General features: G+C 37.5%; 1 protein-coding gene across 3 annotated transcripts in view; it reads right to left on the bottom strand.

The window, feature by feature from the left end:
* The window catches only part of SF3B1 (splicing factor 3b subunit 1), a 59,552-nt gene extending 35,486 nt beyond the window's left edge, over positions 1–24,066 (bottom strand). The window contains exons 1-2 of one of the 3 annotated variants that reach the window (XR_004423710.1): positions 23,912–24,066; positions 6,282–6,459 (exon numbers count right to left, since the gene is read on the bottom strand). Coding sequence is in view for 1 of the 3 variants with exons in the window: in XM_033112677.1 (XP_032968568.1) it covers positions 6,282–6,309 (28 nt within the window). In the remaining 2 variants the exon portion in view is untranslated. The remainder of the gene's footprint in view (positions 1–6,281; positions 6,460–23,911) is intronic. The other 2 variants (XR_004423709.1, XM_033112677.1) reach the window with 2 other exon arrangements.
* Positions 24,067–24,144: the final 78 nt, after the last annotated feature.

Raw genomic sequence — 24,144 nt, 5'->3', positions numbered from 1 at the left:
GTTTGCAGTTCTCAATAAAAAATTCAAAAAATTTTTAAACACAGTTTAAGTTTCACCCTTTTTTCTCATACTTGGTACTTCTTTCTATTCCCTTGAAACCAAGGCCTCTGACCCCAACACAAAATAAAAGCTTTCTCTTCTCTGAAGTGGAGTCCACTGCTACACATAAACCATTTTTTTTCTTAGCTCTTTTATGTAGTATCTTTAACCTCAAAAGCTCCAACTCTGGGGCGGCTGGATGGCTCAGTTGGTTGGAGCGCAATTTCAACAACAGGGTTGCTGGTTCGATTCCCACATGGGCCAGTGAGCTGCGCCCTCCACAACTAGACTGAAGACAACGATTTGCCACTGAGCTTCCAGATGGGCAGCTGGATGGCTGATTTGGTTAGAGCTCGAGCCCTCAACAAGGTTGCCGGTTCAATTCCCACATGGGATGGTGGGCTGCATCCCCTGCAACTAAAGATTGAAAACAGCCACTGGACTTGAAGCTGAGCTGTGCCCTCCACAACTAGATTGTAGGACGACTTGGAGCTGTTGGGCCCTGGAGAAACACTGTTCCCCAATATTCCCTAATAAAATTTAAAAAAAAAAAAAAAAAAAAGCTCCAACTCTTCTGAATCTCTACTCATTTTTTTCCTTTTCTGGCTTTACTGATCTTCCTAACTGATACTAATGCAAAATTTTCTAAGTGTTAAGATATACCATATTTGTCGAGTATAATGCACACCCACATTTTTGGCCCAAACTTTCAGGGCAAAAATCTTTTAACTTTTTAATTCAAATTTTTATTTGTTTACACTTAGGTATTTGATTTTTGTATTAGAAAGGAATTTTAGCATTTATTTTTTATTTTTTTAAAATTTTATTGGGAAAGGAAATAGGACTTTATTGGGGAACAGTGTATACTTCCAGGACCTTTTTCCAAGTCAAGTCATTGTCCTTTCAGTCTTAGTTGTGGAGGGCACAGCTCAGCTCCAGGTCCAGTTGCCATTACTAGTTGCAGGGGGCGCTGCCCGCCATCCCTTGTGGGACTTGAGGAATTGAACTGGCAACCTTGTGGTTGAGAGCCCACTGGCCCATGTGGGAATCAAACCGGCAGCCTTTGGAGTTAGGAGCACAGAGCTTCAACCACCTGAGCCACCGGGCCGGCTCCTAGCATTTATTTTTTAACATATTATAGTACAAGAAATGTAATGTAACAAATAATTACATAACACAAGAACAAATACAAGGTACAAGAAATTTTACATACCGGTAACATAATTTACAATACCATGTTTCCCGGAAAATAAGATCTAGCCAAACAATCGGCTCTAATGCGTCTTTTGGAGCAAAAAATTAACATAAGACCAGTCGTATTTTACTATAAGATTGGGTATAATATAAAATAATATATTTTAATATAAAATAATATAAAATATAATGCCAGGTCTTATTTTACTGTAAGACAAGGTCTTATATAAGACCCAGTTTTATATTAATTTTTGCTCCAAAAGAGGTATTAGAACCGATTGTCTGGCTAGGTATTATTTTTTGGGAAAATACAGTATTTACGCATCATAGAAGGCCAAGAATTCTTTATCGTTGCAAGTTCGTCATAAGTTCAACGAAACCAATTATCGGATTTCAGGATATTATTTTGCATACGGGTATTGTTACTGACTTTTAGAATTACACTTTTAACTCATAATCGTAAAAAGAATTAAAAACATTTATATAGATACGGAATTAGTACTACCTATGTAAAATGTGCATCCTTATTTTACCCTCACAAATATGGGCAGAAAAGTGTGCATTATACACGGCAAAATATGGTAAGCATACATTTTAAAACTAAATTTCCTCCAGCTATCTACAGAAATGTCATTATTCAACTGAAATGCCCCTCTCTTTGGAGGGGAATTCTGATCCTAGCAATACTTTCAACTATCAGAGAACAAATAGATGTTAATTAACAGGGTGAATTAATAAATTTGTGATCAAGCCCATTTAAAATCTCAATTCATTCAAAAATAGATTTGCATTTTTCATTTACTGAGAATTTACTACTTTTATAATCAGAATATCATGTTAAAATTAGTTTTCTGACAAATACATCAAAAGTTTTATCTAAGAACTGAGTCTGACATCAAAAGATACCGTATTTCCCCAAAACTAAGACCTAGCCGGACAATCAGCTCCAATGCATCTTTTGGAGCAAAAATTAATATAAGACCCGGTATTATTCTATTATACTACCCTATCTTGTATTATTGTAAAATAAGAGCAGATCTTATATTAATTTTTGCTCCAAGACTCAATTAGAGCTGATTGTCTGGCTAGGTCAAATTTTCGGGGAAACACAGTAGTACTGCAGAACTGGGGGTCTTTTAAAAGATGGGCAACATCCTACCTACTGAGTGTATTTTAAACTAAGATCTCTATTAAGGTAATTCTGAAATGAACCACCACTCGTCACACCATACACAACTGTTTAACTGCTCCCACCAAATTCTGTCCCTCTACCAGTTTCCCTCCTATGCCTTTTCTTTTTTTATGCCTCAGATATTGCTATGCCCAGATTGTAACACTTCCTCCTCAATGTGTTTCTATTCTTCATTTTTAATTTGCATTATTTGCAATGTTCTAATTACTGTTTGTTACATGTTACAGAGGCACAGCCTTTGGATGTCATTCACTCACTGACACCTTTTAGTCTGGTCCGTGTCATCTGTTCTCCACCAGCCAGAAGCAAGCGGTGAGCAAGGATTTCTCAAATATGAGGCTTCTAAAAGACATCCAGAAAAATATCCCAACTCTCAGGCTTTTCTTTAAATAAAATCGCAATAGGATATCCAACTATAGTGGTAAATTATTTTACTGAATACTACAGATATCAATTCCTAAACGATGAATTCCTAATTGATACTAATTAAATGAATTCCTAAATAATTCTAAAGAAAAAAAATCATTTTCAAAATCTTTAAGCAACTTTTTATTTTTATTTTTACTAACAACTTCCATACCGGACTACACAAGTCTTCAAAACAATAATTATTTGAATATAGGAAATTAAAAATTTCATCAGATGCAGAAAAATAAAACGACTATTCCAGCCATTCTGCAAGCAGAATTAGGGAAGAACACTTTTTCAGCTTTGTGATGCCAAAAAAAAAAAAAAAATCCATTCAAGGGATGGGCAAATATATGGAATTTGAGGATAATCCATTTTCCCCTTTCTAAAACAGAAAAAGAGTGTGTGTTTCCTCATTTGGTAAAGTCAGCAATATCTGACGAACTGCTAGATGGCAAGATTATGCACACTAATAATTACATACACATGACACAGTGTGACATGCAGCAAGATCCCAAAGACTGTATTTGATCTGAATAAGTCTAACTTATTATATTTCAATACTGGAAAGCATAAGCCACACTGACTAGGGTAAACCACCATCAGTTGGTTAAAGAGGATGTTAAGGGCTAATCCTAATAGAAATATTTGGAAGGATTATGATAGAGAAAAAAATTAGTTATCAGTTTGGTTCAATGATGGGATAAGAACCTGTGAGAAGAACCATACAGAAAAGTATAACAATAAACTACTTCAGTTTAAATACAATATTATTTACCTCACAAGATTCAAGTACAAACAAACTGATGCAGCCATTATTTCAAGAATAAATTACAAGGTACAACAAAGGAATGTCTTTACCAGCAACATTATTTAGGATGAGAAGATTGTATAATGTTCTTTACTTAAACAATATGATGGACAACTCTCAATCAAAAATTAAACAAGTATTACACATTTTAAAAAGCTGCTCCAGTGAGGTTCAAATTCAAGTCCACCTTTTACCTCAAGAGGCTAAGTAAGAATGGTTGCTTACTCCAAGTCATCCTTCACACTGCAAACAAAGTCGTTACCTTCCTAAAACACGAAAGTAACCTGTTACCTGAGAGAAGGAAAGCACTTTATTTCATAGTCATTGGAAAGCCAAAATCAAAACTAGCTCATCATTCAAAGCTAACCCAACATTTTGAGCTAATTTGAGCTAACCCAACATTTCTTCCTCCCGTATCAGATCCCACTTCCCATTTATCTCAGCCAAACAGATGTATCCAAACCTACCTAACCGTTCAAAGGTCAGTTTAAGTCCCCCCTTTCTGTATAACTCTTTTTAATACTTCCAGTATAACCTCTTAAAAAATGTTGGTGCAATATTCAGCACCCACTTATGCACCACAAGTGGAAGAGAAAACCTTAACACAACAGAATATTTTAATATAACAAATTTATAGAGTGCTATAGTTACATAAAAACAAACAAGCGAAAAACCCAAAACTAATTCTGCTCCAGGTTATCAGAGATGGCTTCAAAAGTGAAAAACAGAGATGGACCATGAAGGACTAGAGTTGTCCAGGAAAATGACGCAAGGAAATAAAGGAAAACACTATGTAAATATAATACTGCGTGTATTTCTACTAAACATTTATCACCCTCTGGCTTATACTCCATAGTGATGGACAATGTCTTGTACACAGAACAGTGCTCATATGTTAAACTCAGTGTTCCAATATTTTTTATGGCATCTGTTAATTCATATTGACAAAGCATAATCCCCCCACCCAAAATGGCAATTTGGGCCAATAAATTTGAGTCTTGTATAGCCCAAAGCTTTTAACTGGTTTTCTAAAAATGCACTGAAACTAATCATAACTTCGATTTTTCCTGTCCAAAAGTACCTTATGATGAAAATATCAATAAGTAATCAAAGCCACAAAAATGCCCCAAATGAATAATCTATTCCTGAATGAACAAAAATGTCAACATCTTCACATTTTCTAATTATTTTGCAAAAGGTATGTCGAGATAGACTAAAGAGAGAAAAATAAGTGCCTAAAAACACTTCTGCGTTAAAACTGTGCTTAAATCTTAAATACCTAACAACATTAAGAATATTAAAGTCACTGCTGACTCACTAACACGTTTCATTAACTGCAGAAAGCTGGACTTCAGTTCCTATGAGTGTCACAACTATTCAATAGCATTCACATTCCAGTCCTCATCAGCTTTCCAGTTTCATCTACTTTTTCCCTCCTGGTACCTTTTTCCTGCCACAGCCAACTACTCCATCACACCTTTCACAACTCACCGCTTTGTTACAAGATGTTCTCTCAGGCTCAAATGTCCTCCTCTAATTTAAAACGGATCATCCTTTTAGACCAGAGACAAGTCATCTCCTCTGTGAAATAACTCTAAGCATAAAAGAATCACTGTTACTCAGGTTCCCAGAACATGCTGCATTCATTTGCCTCATAAAAGAATGAAAATGTATATGCATCTGTCTCCCCATTAAACTGTAAAACTTTCCATGGTCTTAGTCTTTATGATACCTCTCACAGACGAATATGGAGCCAGGCACCCAGGAATTACCTGGGAAATAAAAGTGACTCTCTTGGAAGCTTCGTGTCTGATGAAAATTTCAGATTCCAACTCAGAAAACAAGGAACGCTGCTTCAATTTCTCATACCTCATCTTTTCTGGAAAAATGACCCTGTTTCCTGTCATTTCTGGATACTCCCTAGTGAACTCTAGCCTATTCCCAACATTTTCCTAATTTTATATACTTCGTACTCCATAAAACGATCAACTACCTTGAAAGTTTTGTCCATTAAAAAAAGTAATGAGCCTTTCCCTCATCCTCCAATACTCAGTCTCCAAAGAAAAAGATTGTACTAAAAGTAATCAAGGGAGGAAAAAACTACCAGATTTTATTCACAAATCTTTTCGTACAAATTAAAAAAAAAAGTATCTCAGACGCCTGCACACACACAAATTAGCGAAGGTAAAGAATAATGGGCCTCGGTTTAACTAAATTCGATTTAGGGCAGCCCGAGAGCGGCTGCCGTATTTCAGTGTTTTTCTGACTCTCCTATGCACAAACTATGCCGACGATAGTTCCGAGGGAGACTAGCTCCCTCGCCCGTTTTCCCTGTCCCTTGCCCTAAAATCCTCCTTAGCGAGCCGTTTAAACAAAGCCCTCCAGTTAGAGAAGAAAAGCAACCCTGAAGTACCAACACCCAAACACGGAACAAAGCGCCTGTCGGAGATGTTAAGAGGAAGACGCCATTACGTGGGGCAGTGGCCTGCGCCGCTGGCGCCGAGGGGACCACACGGGCCCCGAAGCGCGGCTCAGCCCCCACAGAAGAAACCAAAGGAAGAAGCAGAAAGCTAAGAGGAGATCATTTTAGCAGTCTGGGAAGCGGAGAAGACTCGTAACTAGTGGAAGAGCGCTTACCTTCGTGAGTCTTGGCAATCTTCGCCATTTTGTCCACTCGAACACACAGACGGAAGCGGCGCTCCCAAGAACTTCCGCTCGTCGCCGCTGCCACGGAGAAAAATAGCTGTGGGCTGTTCTCTGCGCAGGCGCCAAGCGGGAGCGCGCACCGTCGACTGACACGTGACAGAGCAGCCACCTAGGTGGAACAGAGATGCATTGTGGGTGGGGGAGGAGCCTGGAAAATGCCTCGAGGCAGTTTCCGTGGTGATCCAGAAAAGGACTGGATGAGACATACATAGTGCCTTTAAGTGAGTAACTGTGCCCTGGAGGAAAGTAAGTTACGAGAGGACAGTTAAGAACGGTCACTGTGAAAAATACGCTTTCTGGAAGGGCTGGAAGAAACCGCAGACTTTCAATCCCCTTTCTCCAAATTCAACGGAAGGCGTCTGGGGACCAAATAAAATAGCTTTCTTTATAGAATGTCTCAGCTGTTGCAGTGCTTAGTTATGGAAAGAGTGATCCTTCGCGTTGTAATTCAAGGTCATTTTTCCTTTAAATAACTACCACTTGCGTAGGAGTTTCGTTTACTACATTTGTTTCCAAACACTATTGAACCTCACAAACAGCCCAGTAAAATGGGCAAATAGTTGCTAATCCAATTTTAAAATGAGAGAAAAACCATGGTGGGGGTATATAAGAATTGTCACACAGTTACTAAGTAAACATCAGGAATTCTGCCACCCTTTTAAAGTCTTTTAATTTTATAGGTTCTTAGAAAACCACTGATCTTCAGCATTAACAGTGATGAAATGCCTCACAGTCCTAAACGTCATTCCTAAATCAGAAATTTTTTTAAAAATCAGAATACGGAGGTCTTTTTTTTTTTTTTTTCCTGTGCATCAATTATACTAGCATAACCTTGTACCGTCACTCTGGCCTTGGACTTTGGAGTTGAAAAAGAACAGAACTTTCAGAAAGGAATTTGGTAAAGGAAGTCGCATAACAGGGATCAAGGTTAGAGCCATCACAAAGAAAACAGTTTACCTAGCTGTGTAATAGAGTCACAACACAATACTTACTTTAGTAACTAAAAAGTGGGATTTTTATTAGCATCAATGAAAAAACTTGATGGGTTAAAATTTTCAATTGTTTGATTTAATGTTTTAATTTAAGTTTAAACAATAGTTGAGGGAGGAAGGAGATAAGAGTACTGTTGGTTATTATACAAATTATTGATAAATTCTAGTGCTCGCTTCGGCAGCACATATACTAAAACTCATAAATTCTAGTACTTGGTTTAGAAGAGAATCCATAGATATTCCTTTTACAGATTGGTTTATAACCTACCCATAGATTACATATATTCTTTTATATATACAAAATAGCATATTTTAAAATAATAAAAGGAAAATGAGAAATAAGGAATTACAGAAGGGTGTTATTATTATCCATCAATAATCAACAAATGAAAAGAATTCATCCATATCGACAAAAAGAATCACAATCATGTTGCATTTCTTGGCTCATGTTTTTTTTTTTAAAAAAAAGATAAATTTATGTATACCAGGCGATCACAATCATGTAAAAATACATGCAAAGGAAATTTACCAAAATGTTAACAGTGAATGTTTATGAATGGTGGAATTATGAGAGGTTTTTTTTCTTTATAATTTTTAGTATTTTCCATATACTCTGCTATAAGCATGTGTTATTTTATAAACAGGGAAAAAAGAAATGTATTAGAGAAATGAAAATCATCTGCAAAGTAGGTATCACATATCCTTTGTCTTTCCAAGATAGAAGCTGCATTGGCTGGCCACTTCATATCATGTACACATTTCTTTAGGATCCTAGGTATCAAGTTAATTTTGTAGGTCAAGGGCATATATGGGATGGTGAGATATGAGAGACTTTGCCTAAGATCAAGGGAAACTCCCTTCTAATAGTCATCTTCTAAAAACTAATTTGTCTTGAATAAAACAGTGACTTGGATATTCAGACAGTAAGAAAAAACATTTTTCAATAAGTAACTTTCATTTTTCATTTTCAATATCAATAAATAATAATCAGATATTACTGAAAATAGGCTTTCTACCCTATTCTGGTGAGGTTTTTTTGTTTCAAACATCAGAAGAGGTGACCACCCCCCCTTTTATAACGCAATCAACATTGATGACATCCAATTAAAAGGAAAAATCCATTCCTTTTTTTACTCAAGGGCACTTGGAGGCTAGCTGTTCCTAGTGTCAAAAAGAAAAGAAAAATACTGCATTTTGCACAACAAAATGAAAAGACAACCTACTGAATGGGAGAAGATACTCACAAATGATACATCCAATAAGGGGTTAATCTCCAAACTATAAAAGGAATTCATACAACTTAACACCGAAAAACAAACAATGCAATTAAAAAATGGGCAGAGGGGCAGAGGGGGAGGCCGGTTAGCTCAGTTAGAGTGTGGTGCTCTTAACAAGGTTGCCGGTTTGATCCCCACATGGGCCACTGTGAGCTGCGCCCTCCACAACTAGATTGAAACAACTATTTGACTTGGAGCTGATGAGTCCTGACGAAACACACTTAAAGTAAATAAAAGTTTAAAAAAAAATGGGCAGAGGACCTAAATAAACATTTCTCCAAAGAAAACATATGTCAACAGACATATAAAAAGAAACTCAACGTCACTAATAATGAGGGAAATGCAAATCAAAATATCATTTCACACCTGTCAGAATGCCTATCATCAAAAAATCAACAAATAACAAGTGCTGGCAAGGCTGTTGATAAAAGGGAACTCTAGTGCACTGTGCACTGTGGGGTGATTGTAATTGGTGCAGCCACTATGGAAAACAGTATGGAGATTCCTCGAAAAAATTAAAAATAGAGCTACCATGTAACTCAGCAATACCAAATCTAGGAATTTATCCAAAAGGGGAAAAAAACACTAATTCAAAAAGATGTATGCACCCCCATGTTCATTGCAGCATTATTTACAATAGCCAAGATATGCAAGCTACCTAGGTGTCCAGCAGTAAATGAATGGATAAAGATGTGACACACACACACACACACACACACACACACAATGGAATATTACTTAACAATAAAAAGAATAAAATCTTGCCATTTGTGACAACATGGATGGACCTAGAGGGTATTATGCTAAGTGAAGTAAGTCAGAGAAAGACAAATACTGTATGATTTCACTTATATGTGGAATCAAAAAAGTAAAACAAATGAATAAACAAAACAGAAACAGACCCATAGATACAAAGAACAAGCTGATGATTGCCAAAGGGGAGAGGGTTGGAGAACGGGTAAAAAAGAAAAACACACACACACACACACACATACACATATATACACAGATGTACAGTACACATGAAAAATATTGCAAAATAGCAAGCATAATTTTTCTAGACATAAAAGAAGATATAATAATTTTTCATCATGTTAAATGCTGGTTGCAACTTATACAAATTTCCTTTGGGGATGAAACAATAAAGGCCTTGATGTTTCATGCTATAGGAAAACCAATGATAGTTTATCAAGCCCATCTTTTCTGAGGTAAAAGGACTGTCATAGGATAAATGGTCCCACAATCTTCATCTGTAGTGTTGAGTGAGTTTTCCCAAAGCCTCAAAAGGATATCTCAGACTCTACCTACCCCAGGCCAAAAATCTATTTCCATCTGTCTTTCAGTTATGCCTAAAATTCCAAAACTACAGTTTTATTTCTGAAAATTTAAGGCATTAAATAAAAGACACCCTTGATATGATATTCTGAATGTCAATGTGCCTTTCATGCCTGACTTTCCCTTCTAGCTTCAACTTAACTGGCCAGATTCTCTGCTCAGGGAGATAGCACTCGGTTGTTCTCCTGGAAGAGACAGGCACCTGGCCAGCTACATAAAACCTGGCCTGGAATAGAGGACACCCTGCCTATGGACAACAGAAGCTATTGGCTAAGCCAAGAACTCTTCTCTTGGAAATTTGAACATGAAGTATGAAAGGAAATTGCCAGTTGTTATTGAAACAGAAAGAATCAGAGAAAAATATCACTTTATGACACAAGAGAAGAATGAAGAATCACGAACTCCTTCTGCTGGTGTCCCCACAGCTACCTCGAATCCAAAACCACCTTCAGCTCCAAGCTTCTAAAGGCCCATTTTTTAAATAATACTGCTTTTCTTGAACTAGCGTGGGTCGATTTCTTTTCCTTTCAGCTATACCAGGCCTAAATAGAACAGAAGAGTAGCATATTAATGTCTTAGTGAATTAATTAACTAGCTTCTTTTTCTAGTTAAGTCAGCTGAGAGCTGATTCATAATGGTAAAATATCTAGAGTCAGAGTACATATAAGTCAAGTCTGAGTAGGTGTCCTAGACAGCTAAGGGGTCTGTAGAACAGAAGCATTAACTGCTTGGAATTCTGTGATGGTCTTCTAATGTCCCAACTTGGCTAAGCTATAGTCCCCAGTTCTGCAAACAAATACTAATCTAAGTGTTGCTATGAAGCCTTTTGTAGAAGTGCTTTAAATCCATAATTGACTTTAAGCAAAAGAAATTGTCCTAGATAATCTGGGTAAGTCTAATTCAGTTGAAAGGACTTAAGAGTAAAACGAGGGCTTCCGTGATGGAGAAGAAATACCACCTATGGACAGCAAGTTCAGCCTGTGTCTGAGAGTTGCAGCCTGCCCTTACTGATGAACTGCCTGACAGATTTTGGACTTCTTTAGCCACTGCCTACAATCGCATAAACCAATTCCTTGTAATAAATCTCTTTATACATATCACTTACTGGTCTATTTTTCCAGTTGAACCCTGATTGATACAAATGCCAAAAGTAAACTTCACCATTCATTCATTCAAAAAATATTTACTGAGGCACTATCAATAAATCAATAAATATTTAATGAGGACTTATCATATACCAAACATAATTTTAGATGCTAGGAATACATGTTGACCAAGACACTGTCCTCATGGAGCTTAGATTCTTTGAGGGAGAAAGATTTTTTAAAAAAATCTGTGTGTGTTTGTATAATTTCAGGTTCTGAAGAAAAATAAAGCAGAATAAGGAGAGAGAGTGGGTAGGATGGCAGTGCAGGATGGACAGAAAAGCAAGATCTTGGAGGGGTGACATTTGAGCAGATACCTAAATAAAGTAAGGGAACGAAGATTTGTATTCTCATGAGGAAGAGTATTCCAGACATAGCAAGTGCAAATGTACCAAGGAAGGAATGAGTTTGGGGTGTTCCAAGAACAGCAAGATGATTGGTGTGTCTAGAGTGGAGTGAGGGGGAAGAGTGTCATGAGATGAAGTGAGGTACCTGTGGTACCTGGCAGTACTACATTGTTGAATGAATGAATGAATGAATGAATGCTGAATGAAGGAATCTTTCGAACTTTCTTGCCTCTGTTAACTAGTACAAAGAGACCTGCAAATAATTTTTGCTACTGCATTTTCAATGACAGATATACAACGCAAGAACTAGAAACACAGTCACTAATGATTCAGCTTAGGCTGTTGTCTCTAGTTGAACTAAGAAATTGGCAGGAGGTGGAGGAAGGTGGGATGTCAGGACCAGAAAAATAGTTGGATTCGTGAAATAGGGTAGGGAAGGGATGTTGGGAAGACGATGGTCCTTGGGTGAGTGACAGGTGCTCTGTTGTAGGTAGGTACCAGAGTCAACCTAGGTAAGTTGGCAATAACAGTAACAACAATAGCAACAGTACAAAGCCAGTAGTTTTTGAGGCCACCAGAACCCAAAGACACCTACAAGGCATAGTACTTCCTTCTTAGTGGTGAGAGGTACAAGAGATGCAATAGTTTGTCCTTTACTTTGGAGATGTCCAGGCATGCCCTTGGCCACTCTGACCCTGAAACAGTGGTTCTCAACTGGGAGTGATTTTTGTCTCCCAGGGATATCTGTATTTGGCAATGTCCAGAGACTCTTCTTTTCCTAAAGAGTCCTCCTTCCTATTCCCACACCCATCTCAACCCTCTTTCGCCTGGCTAACTCCTTCTCATCCTATAAGACTGACCCTGTGTCTCCCCAGCCAGGAAATCTCATCCTAGGAGTGAGCTATAGATAGCGTGCTTTGATATTCATGTGGTGCTTCTAAAACACCGCAAACTTGTCTACCTACCCTAACTACATTGTATTATGAGTGTTTCTTTGTGTCTTTCTCCCTGAACTGGACTATGACACCTAAGGCAACTCAGAGAGATTACTGGCATCTAAAAACCAGGAATACTGCTCAAAATCCTGTTACACACGCAAGCTCCCCACAACAATTTTTTGGCCCAGAATGTCAATAGTGCCACCACTGAGAAATCCTGCCCTAAAAATATCATTAATTGAGCAGACCCTTAATTTTCACTGGGTTTATTTCCTACCCTCTGGAGCACATGTGTCTTTCCAAGGCCTCCCATGTATTTACCATTTTCCTGGTCGTCTGGTCATTAACGTGACTAATACAATGCCGTTATTATGTGGACTAATATGATGTTTTGCTGTATGTCGAGATGTCCAGGTTCCATAAGACTATATTTTGATAGAGTTGAATTGATAGTCTATATTATGGAAAAGTTAACAAAAGCCAGGGGTAAAACTTGAATGTATACTGTTGTCCAGCCCAAGAGAGTGCACACTGTTTTAAATCCTCCTTATTGTTAGAGATGGAAAACAACTCTTTCATCAGATCAATACCTACTTACCGTGTGCTTTAGGTCATGCTAATCTGCTGTAGATCTGGCACAGCAACTGCAATTGGGGATACTACTTGATTGAATTTGTCATTCTCCAGAATTTGTACAGCCTTTTTAAGGGGCAGTCTTCAGTGTAGACATGATGGGGACCACCATCTTTGCACTCTTTAGGTCTTAAAGGCACTAATCTATGCCATAAGCTTCTTTAAAACGTAGGTTGTGAACCCAAACTCCAGAGTGAATAGGTTTGAGGGAGCCTAAAAACTGAGTTCTTTCCAGGTAGCCTGCCATGAATTGAGAAACACTGCATATCAAAGCCTCTTTTCTCATCTATATCTGAATTCTGTAGAAGGCAGACAGATCTCCAGTATTCCATGGTCAGAAGAAGAAATAAATGTACGCAAGGGTTCAAAAGTCTGTGTGGTCTGTCACCCACCACCACCCGGCCCCACTTTTAGATAAAACGTGCCTATGGGTGAAAAACAATGAGTAGTCTCTGTATGAGAGAGAAAGCACAGGAGAGCTTCCCAAGGAAGCCAAGAATTCGGCGAAGGCAACTGTTCTCAACACTATAGGATGCAACACCTCATTTACTCTCCTGAAATAAAAACCAGAGAATATGACCTGATCACACAAATATTTTGAAAAGTATCAGTATAATATGCTAACAAATATAAAAAAAGAAAGAAAAATTTCTTACAATAAAAGATATATTAAGGAGTAGGGAAGTTTGTGAATCACAGATTCGAGGTTCCAGACTACACAAAGGAAAGGCTTACAAGTGAAAATCAGGAGAACCAGCATCGAGCTGTATAATAATGAGGAAATAAAAGAGGATGATTATTAGAGGGACTTTCAGAAAATGAGCAAGGATAACAAGCAAGGTTTTCTTGCTATTAGGTTGTCAACAGAAATGGTCCCAAGGAATCCTCAGATGGGTAGAGAAAGCAGGGTTAAGTTGGCACTCAGGCCACAATTTTCTACAGCAAAGGGCAGCAAACTCTAGCCTATGGGTAATAACTGGCTGCCATCCTTTTTCTTTTCTACTTTTTGTAAAATATATACAGGCATATCGCTGATGCATTTTTTTTTTTTTAACAAACTGAAGGTAATGCCCTCCACCAGCAAAAAGATTACAACTTGCTTTATTGCAATACTCACTTTATTATTGTGGTCTGGAACTAAACCCACAACATCTCCGAGGTATGCCTATACAACATAAAATATGCCATCGTAACCATTTTTAAGTATACAATTCAGTGGCATTAAGGACATTCTAACTGTTGTGCAACTCTCACAAATATCTATATCCAAACTTTTTATCACTCCAAGCAGAAACTCTAACCATTAAGCAACAGCTTCCCATTTCCCCCTCCTGTCAAGTCCCTAGTAATGTCTAATCTTCTTTCTGTCTCTATGAATTTGCCTTTTCAAGATATTTCATATATGTGAAATCATACAATATTTGTCCTTTTGTGTCTGGCTTCACTTAGCATATTTTCAAGGTTCATCCACATTGTAGCTTATATCAGAACTTCATTCCTTTTTAAGGCTGAATAATATTTCATTGTTTGTAGACACCGTATGTTGTTTATCCATTCTTCTATTGATGGACACTTGGATTATTTCCACCTGTTTGCTATCGTGAATGCTGCAATGAAGACTGGTGTACAAATACCTGTTTGAGTCTTTGTTTTCAATTCGTGTGTGTGTGTGTGTGTGTGTGTGTGTGTGTACATACCTACCGTAGGAGTTGAATTGCTGAGTCATATAATTCTGTGTTTAACTTTTTGAGGAGCCACCAAACTGTTTCCCACAGCAGCTACACCATTTTGCATTCCCACAACCAACATACAAGGAATCCAATTCTCCACATCCTCACCAACACTTATTTTGTTTTAATAGCTATTCTAGTAGGTATGAAGTGGTATTGCATTGTAGTTTTGATTTGCATCTCCCTATTGGCTAAGGATGTTGAGCATCTTTTCACGTGCTCATTGGCCATTTGCATATCTTCTTTGAAGAAATGTCTATTCAAGTCTTTTGCCCATTTTTTAATTGAGTTGGGTATTTTTTGTTGTTAAGTTATAGCACTTCTTATATATTCTGGATATTTAATCCCTTATCAGAGATCTGATTTTTTGCCATTCTATGTGTGAGATAATAGAAAAAATGTATATTGGTCTCTGCCCCCACTTTCTAGCACGAGGCTCCTAAAACCCTTGTAAATCCCTATGTGATACGAGCACTAGGAACATTTCTTGTTCTGATAGTTGGTCTTTGACCCTGTCCCTGACACACGACTCCTAAAATCCTGTGAATTCCTAAGTGACAAGAGCACTAGGAGCATCTTCGGCTCTATTGAGGCAACTCTGGGTGGGCACTTGGATGGCTCCTCAATGCGCCTGCTTACCAGAAAGACCAAGCCATAATTAGAAGCTTGGACTTGTTAGCCCCAACACCCCTCTTCTCCAACGAGAGGAGAGGGTCTGGAAATAGAGTTAATAACTGATCATGCCTATGTGAGGAAGCCTCCATAAGATCACAATAGTAGGGGTTCTCAGAGCTTCCAGGCTGGCAAACACATACATCCATACCTGGAGGGTGACGCATGCCAACTCCATGGGGACAGAAGCTCCTGCACTTAGAACTCTCCTAGACCTCACCCTATGTATCTCTTCATCTGGCTGTTCATCTGCATCCTTTATCATATCTATTAATAAACTGGAAAACATGTTTCTCTGAGTTCTGTAAGATGTTCTAGAAAATTAATCAAACCTGAGCAGGGGATTATGGGAACCTCTGATTTACAGTCAAATTGGACAGAAGTTGTGGATAACCTGAAGACCTCCTTGCAATTGGCAATATGAAGTAGGGTGGGGGCAGTCGTGTGGGACTGAGCCCTTACCTGTGGTATCCGATGTTATCTCCAAGTAGATAGTATCAGAATTGAGTTAAATTGTAGGACACCAAGATGGTGTCACAGAGAATTGTTTAGTGTGGGAAAAGTCTCCATATATTCGGTGACCAAAATTGAAGTGTTTTGTGTGAGTAGTAAAGGAGACACACAGGAGAAACACAAAAGTGGAAAACTGAGTGTTTTCCTAATTCACTATGGGTTGACTTTTTACTCTGTTGACAGTGTCCTTTGATATACAAAAGTTTTTAATTTTGATGAATTTATCTATTTTTCCTTTTGTTGATGGTACATTTGGTGTCATATGCAAGAAATAACTGCTAAATCCAATGTCATGAATAATTTAGATTTGATACCCAAAAAATATATGTGTTACAAATTATTTAAAAATTACCTCCAAAAAAGATATAAAATGAAAAGTAAAAGTCTTTCCTCACCTATCTCATTCCTCAAAGAGTATTTTATGAATTCATTGATTAATGTTATGCATATAAAAACACATTAAGTATACATATGTATATATGCATATATATATGCTGAATGTATATGTGTAATCTAATACATAAAATCTAGTGTGTGTGTATATATATATATATATATATATGTAAATGTACATATATTCTAACTTTTATACCAGAGATTCTTAAAGGGAAGACTGCTTAAGAAGGTAGGTGTTGACAAAAATTACATACTATAAAATCACAAATTATTCCAAAAAGGAAGGAAAGAGTTCAAGCATAAGATGCTAATATGAATAAGAAGCTTCCTGATAAAAATTAGACTTTAATAAAAAGGACAAAAGATGAAAGGGGGCCTACATAAGAAAAATAAATCGGGAGCTTCTGTGTTGGTGAAGACATGGAAATTGGGGAGAGTGGGGCACTCAGAGCATGAATGCTCCGAGCCCCTTCCATACACTTTGCCCTAAGCATTTCTTACGTCAACTTGTTCCTGAGTTATATTCTTTTTTAATAAACTGGTCATCTAAGAATGTACGGAGGAAAGACGCTGGGGAACGTGCAGATACCTTGAAGTACAGCAGGGAGACACTATGGTATGACTGCCTTGTCTGTATATGTATCAGAAAGGCTGCATTGATGAATGATTTGAAGTAAATAAATCTTGCCCTGAGCATACTTCATATAAAGCAACAGATTTCTATTTTATAGGTTTTCTTGTCTTTTGAAGATCCTTGAAAACCGAGAGAGTATAAAGGTCTCTGGAAAAACAAAAACAAAAATGAAGGCATACTCAGCCAGAAATCTGAGTTCTCTAAGACTCAGTGATACAGAGATGGGCAATCATATAGGAAAAAATATCCTGCTGATGAGAGGGCAATTACCACCGTACGCGGTATCAAACACGCATATAAAGGACACACGGGGATTATGAAAATTCTACACATCCCTTAATGGTAGTCATCTACATAATACTGATAAACATTTTGTATTCAGACACCAAAGGTGACTGATTTAAAAGTTGATTTACTATTTATTAAGTTCTCTGAAGCTGTACAACTGGTTGTGTTTTGATTAGTTTTTCAGTTTGGGATCTCTTTATTTTCCCCAATATGATGTTTCTGCATTCATCTATTCTTAAATTGAAGATCACATAATTTACTTCTTATAAGTTAAAGTCTTAAATGTGAAAACAAGAAATGTAATCAGGCAGTAAAAATTCTCTAAATGTAGACCATGATCTCAAATTCTTCTATTTTTTCCCAAGAGTAGAAAATACGAGTGGACTTCTACATAAGAAAGGTAAAATATGTGTGTATCTTTAAATTAAAGGTTTAACAATATCAGAATGCAGCCCAAAGAGTAAACCAAGTCACCTAATTACATTTTAATTAATTAAATCTAGGATTATCTACTGAATTGCAATTTATTAAATATACTGTTTCCTCTTAAATAAAATTGCTAAAAAGTTAATCAGCAATGAATCCTCTGCAGCTATGCAACATTTTTTTAAAGCTATGCAATTTTTAAAAAAAATACGAATTACCAATTTTAAGTGCTGCCAGCTAAAATAGCTTTGTTTTTAATGGACATTTTTGTCTATTCTTTTCATGTAATTATTTTGTTGTGCTTTGCAACTCCAGTTGTCCCTCATTTCGATAAAATGTTTAATAGGTGGAAAACTTAGTAACTTATGAAAAGAGTAAAATAAAATTTTGAGTAGAAAAGAGAAAAAAATCTAAAAGTGGCAGAAATGTGTAAGAATAGTGTGTAATGTGTAAGAAAGGCTAAACTCTCAGTGAGCTGAGGCTTATGATAAAATGCTAACGACAATAAAAAGGCTTTTGTTTGGAGAAAGAATAATGAAACTAGCTCTGTTGCTTGAGGTAAATGGTTCAATATGACAGAAGGCAAAGTGCACTCCCCAATTCATTTTTTCTTTCTTTTCTATTGAGAAAAATAATCCCAAAACTAAAAGGAAACAAATACTACTGAAAGGGAAACGGGCTTAATTTAAATAAAGTGAGCTGACAGTAAGAGTAACTGACAGCTTTAAGTGAGGGCAGGCGTCCTGACCTAAACAAGTACATCTCAAAAGTCAATGGAACTTGCTAATGTAACAAAAGCATTTTTAACAAGCAATCTCAACAAAATACAGTACTTGTAGAAGAGGACACAAGATCTGAAACCCACATTGTATACAAACTGACTGAAGAAATGTTTCACACCAAAAGGAAGACAGAATAGAAACTATGTCTCAGATTTTGAAAATGGTAATCCTAACATAAAATATTTTGCCTATTATCTTCATATATCGAGGGTGCCAAAAAAATGTATACAAGTTGGACACTTACAGAAAGGAGCACTGAATGCAACTTCTGTCAAGTTAGACTATCCCGGGCCACAATTTTATTCAGGCTGGGAGATGGCTCCTTGTTACTCCTTAATCCTCCTCTAACTCCTGCTTTCTTAGAACAGTAGGTCTTATCTCCTGGTCTAGGGTACTTTGGGCCTGGCTTTCTCAGAAATACATATATAAGAACATATTTTTCTATCTATCAAGCATATGTAATATACTATATGTAAAACATATGCATACATTTGTGTAAAATACAGATATACATATAGATATCTGTATCTATCTCTATCTATCTATCTATCTATCTATCTATCTATCTATCTATCTATCTATCTATCTACCTACCTACCTATGCATACACACCAGGGGTGCCAAAAAAGTATACAAGTGGACACTTTGGTCAACCTTGCTGAAGCAGCAATTTGCCATAATCAGAAGTGTCTGGACGCTGATGGTAACCACTTTGAACACTTCCTGTAATTGCAGAAGTCAAACGTGACTTGTATTCACCTTTTATTATTGGTATATATTGAGTATTACAATTTTAATACAGTTTTCCTTTCTTAAAATGTGTATATATTTTTTGGCACCCTCTGAAATACCACAGAAACCCCAGTATTTCTGCTGCTTTATAATCCAGTGCTGAATGAAAGACACATACATATAGTTATAATACAAAGTGATTAAAGAGTGATGTTTGTGGTATTTTAGGAGGATTGTACAGAAATATCAAATCTACCTATAGGTACAGCTAATTCTTAGGGTGAGATTTCCTGGGTGAGGTGACAGTGGGTCAGCCTTATACGATGAGAAGGAGTTAGCCAAGTGGAAAGCAGTACAGATGGGATGGAAATAGGAAGGAGGACCCTCCAGGAAGAGGACAGTGTAGGCACTAAATACCATGGTGTCTGTACGGGCGCTAGAAGCAGTTCTGTGTGGCGGGATACCACAATGTATGACAGGGAGTAGCAAAGGGGGAATTTTAGGATGGGATAAGAAGCTGGTCACATTACCAGGAAGAATACATTTTTTTAAAATAAACTCTGATTGCCCTAAATTAAAATTTCTGGATCTGGAAAGCTGAGAAAAGACTCTAAACTATGTCATCATCCTTGGTGGCTCTCCCTGGATAGCCAACTATCCTCTTTTCTCTTGTTCAAATTTCTAGTTTGAATCACTTGCTCAAATTTCTAGTTTTGACTCACTCTAATTGAGCTGTTTTAAAAAACAGCTCTAATATTTTAGAGTAACAAAATTGCTACTACATCTATCAAAAAGTCATTTAGTATAAAAGAGCATTTTGAAGTCAGAAAACAAGAGTTTACTCGCTGGCTGTGCAGCTTTCTAGTTTGTGCTAGTTACTTAACATTCCAAAACCTGTTTCTTAGTAGGTCTTAGTAAATGTGCTTAGTAAATTGGATCAAAAAGGCCTCATTGTACCACTTCAGATGCACCAATTTCAACTATTGCTTCTTTCTCAGATCTATTGAGTCCTAGCTTGGTGGGGTTTGGGAGTAGGTGGTATGCCTTGTCTATGCCTCTCAGGCACTAGCACCAGCCAAGCAGTGCCCCCCGCCCCTCGGAGATCTGGGTTCCAGCATTTTGGGACCTCTCCACCAAATTTGTAAGTTCAAATAACCCCAACTTCTTCCTTGTTTCCCCAGCCCTAGGGGTGTGTGCAGAAAAGAATCAGTCCTATCTGTTATCCTTTCAAAGATCTGCTTACAAGGTTGGTTCTAGATTGGCATTTGGAAACTCGAATTTCAGGTGGGTTCCCACTATCCCCAGAACCAATAAGACTGTCTCACTGTGTCTAAACAGTGCAAGCAATATGGTTTATGCTGATCGTCAGCCTTCCTTGTGGAGTCTGGAATTTGGGTATGTGCCAAGTAGAGGGTGCCTATGTGATCAGCCCCAAATAAAAACACTCGGCACAGAGTCTCTAATAAGCCTCTCTGCTTGGCAACATTTTACACATCAGAATTTGTGAGAAGAATTAAGTATGTCCTGTGTGATTCTACAACCTCACTGGTAAAGGACCCTTGAAATTTGCACCTGGTTTCCCCCAAACATCTCATATGCTCTTTTTCCACTAATTTTGCTTTGTATCCTCTCAGTGTAATAAATCACAGCTGTGAGTAAAGCTAACTATATGGTGAGTCCTGTGAGTCCTCGTAGCAAATCACTGAACCCACCAGTGGTCTTGGGAACATGGGGTAGTATGGTACCTATTTCTTGCAGTTACTATTACTTTCTTATCCCCTTTTTGTCACCATAGTTCTCCAATCCCTGTTTAACAACGTCCTTACATTAAATTTTCTATTTAAAATAACTGGTATAATTTTCCTGATTGGTCCCTGACTTACAAAGTCAGTCAGTAAGGGCAAACTGTCTAGTTAATCCTCTTTGATCGTCTGATTTTTATCAGAAACTAACATCTGTAATAGTATTAATCTCTTGTAACTCAGTTGCTGATTTAGTCAAGGAAGGTTTTCTTTCAACCTAACATTTCACAAAGATAATGCCTGTATGAAATCATTGAGCATGCTAGGAAGATTATTCTATTGATCAAAAAGGTGACAGTAATGAGTTTATGTGAATTTAAAAACTTGCTTTATTTCAGAAAAATATATGTGATATTTAAGTAAAGGTCTTGTTCTGTGGTTAAAATTCATCCTATATTTGTTTTGACTGGAGCGTTGATTAAAAACAGTATTAACACAAAATCATAGCCATCACTATTTACCTGAAGCCTTTCTGGTTCTGTTCAATTTAAATTCGGGGTCAATGTATGATTCTAAGTGGAAGTCAATCAGGAGGATTTCATTTGGGAAGATCACATGAAAGGCCATCTATTTATATTTTTATTACAGAAGATTTTAAACATCCACAAAAATTATATATAATACTATTATAAACTCTCCATATACCCATCATCGAGTTCAATAATTATCAACTAATGATCAATTAATTTTGTTCCATCCACTTTACTCCTCCACCCCACAAGATTACTTTAAAGCAAATCAAAGACATATTTCACCTGTAAAATCTTCAGTATGAATGTCTACTGTGTAGAGAGATACATTTCAGTCGAATTTCCCAGTTTTGTATGCCTTTTTCTGTTTAGTTTGTTCAAAACAAAATCTATTAAATAATGCCTCTTAAATATTTTAAATCTTCAATAGTAGATGTAAAATCTACTCCCCTTCTTCCTTCTTTACTTGACATTTATTTGCTGAAGAAATTGGATCATTTGTCTTACAGAATTTCTCACATTCTCTATTTGGCAGATTGTATCTCTTTGGTGCCTTTAACATGTTCTTTTATTCCCTGTGTAAACTAGCATATCTAAAAGCTTGGCCAGATTCAGCTTCAATTATTTTTCCCAGAATATTTAATATGTCGTGTCGTGTCAAATGTATTTTTAAGAGCATAGTTAGTTTGGACTCTAAGATATCGCTTCCCATAGGTCTGTGCTGAGTTTCATTTACTACCAATCATTTCACATTGTATAGACAAACCTTTGAACCCCCAATTTGTGTAAGCACTGTCATCCACTGAAACTGGACCAGAGTTTATTATATTATTACTTTTAAGCTTATGACATACATGTATTACTCTGCTGAGAAGTCAAATGTGTGTCATACACTGTCATCTATTACAAAGATTCCTTTATTTGCCTTTAAGTTTTTTTTTTAATTGGGAAACTATTCAATTGGGTGGCCCAATTCAGTAGGTATTTTCATGTCTGGGAAGAACTGAATGAGAAAATGTTTGGCGAAATTAATAAAAGAAGGCCTTAAAAGAAGTGCATAAGTAATTATACTAAAAAATATGTTTAGCAGGCCTTCTAGTTAACATCACCCATGGTTTGAAATAGAACTTAGCAGAAGGTGGTAGTGTAATGCCTATATTTTGTAGGCACTGGCAACCACTGTAGTTTTTTAGTAGGGGAATTATATGATGAAAATTTGTTTTTAAAGGAAGACATTACTGAAAACATTCAAGATTTAAGTCAAGAAGAGCAGGGATTGTGAATTTGAAGGTAATCTGATATAGAATTTTTTGGATGCAGCTTCAAAACCACCTGAATCGACAAACACATCCTATGTTGCATTGAAAAGTGTTTGACAAACTTTGTAGCTGGGAATTTCAACTCACTTCACAAAGCATCAAGTAAGGGATGACTGCAATGAACAAAGCAAGAGTAGAAAATAACAATCATACATATACATAGCAGCTGAAATATGTCTGTAAATGTAACTCAGATCAAGTCACTATTCTGCCCTCAACCTCAAATGACTTCCCTTCACACTTGGAATAAAATCCAAAGTTGGTACCATTAACCTCCCAGGCACTCTGACAAAGCCCTCACTACCTCTGATCTCATTTGCTACCACTCTCCTCCTCACTCACTGTAACCCAAAGCCTCTGCTCTTCATAAAACAGGGCAAAGTTGTTGCACTTGCTGTTCTCTCTACCTGAAGTAACTCCCCCCACCCAATATTCACGTAATTCACTTCCTCACATCATTTAGGTCTTTGTTCAATATCACCTCCTCAGCGGCCTCCCTGACCACCCTACATAAAGCAGTGCCTCACCTTACCCCTCTTCATCGCCTTACCTTGCTTTACTTTTTTCTACATCATATGATCTGATATTGTGTAGTATACTAATTGGTTTTCCCCCTGGAATATAAGCTCTATGATGGTAAAGACGTTTGTTCACTTATCCAGCACCTAACACGGCAGAGTAAGGGCCACAAAATATTTGTTGGCTACATTTAATCAAGTATTTCATTTACTCCTCAAAACTGCAATAGATAGTACTGCTATTCTCAGTTTACAGGAAACTGTGTGCACAACGGTTAAATAAGGACCTGGGAACAAAAGGGTTGGGGAAAAAAAAAACACGTCAGGACTTGATGACTGACGGATTCCTGATATGGGTGAATCAAAGCAAAGCTGTCTGGTTTTAATGGAATGAGGGAAACCCAAACCATACACGAACACCAATTCAAATGCTGGCCTCGCAGGAAGAAGCAGATAGAACTGAGTATCTTCCCTAAGAACGTGACCTTATGTTGCCCTTACAACCACCCCACGGGGTTGCGCCGCAGGTACTGTATTAGACAATCATTACCAGCAAGACTGACCGCCACACTTCGCAGCCAGGAGCGAGGGCGGGTCCGGCTCAGCACTCACCGGTTTGGACAGTTACATAATTAACACTGAGAATGTCCGGCTTCCTCCGCCCCGGGGCTGGGCTCACGTGCTGGGCCTCGCGACCAAGAGCAGCGCCCAAAAGAATCCCCGCGGTTGGCAAATCCCGGGAAGAGTTCCAGCGCAGGGGGTGGGGTGAACCGTCACCGCGAGTCTTACGTAAAGCGTCGGAGCGGGCGGCGAGAACAAGAGGCCGGCCGGGGAGGGGGTGTGTC

The sequence above is a fragment of the Rhinolophus ferrumequinum genome, chromosome 8, assembly GCF_004115265.2.
Source record: "Rhinolophus ferrumequinum isolate MPI-CBG mRhiFer1 chromosome 8, mRhiFer1_v1.p, whole genome shotgun sequence".
Classification (NCBI taxonomy): domain Eukaryota; kingdom Metazoa; phylum Chordata; class Mammalia; order Chiroptera; family Rhinolophidae; genus Rhinolophus; species Rhinolophus ferrumequinum.
Note: the sequence above shows the minus strand (reverse complement) of the source record. Positions and strands in the feature narration are given on the sequence as shown.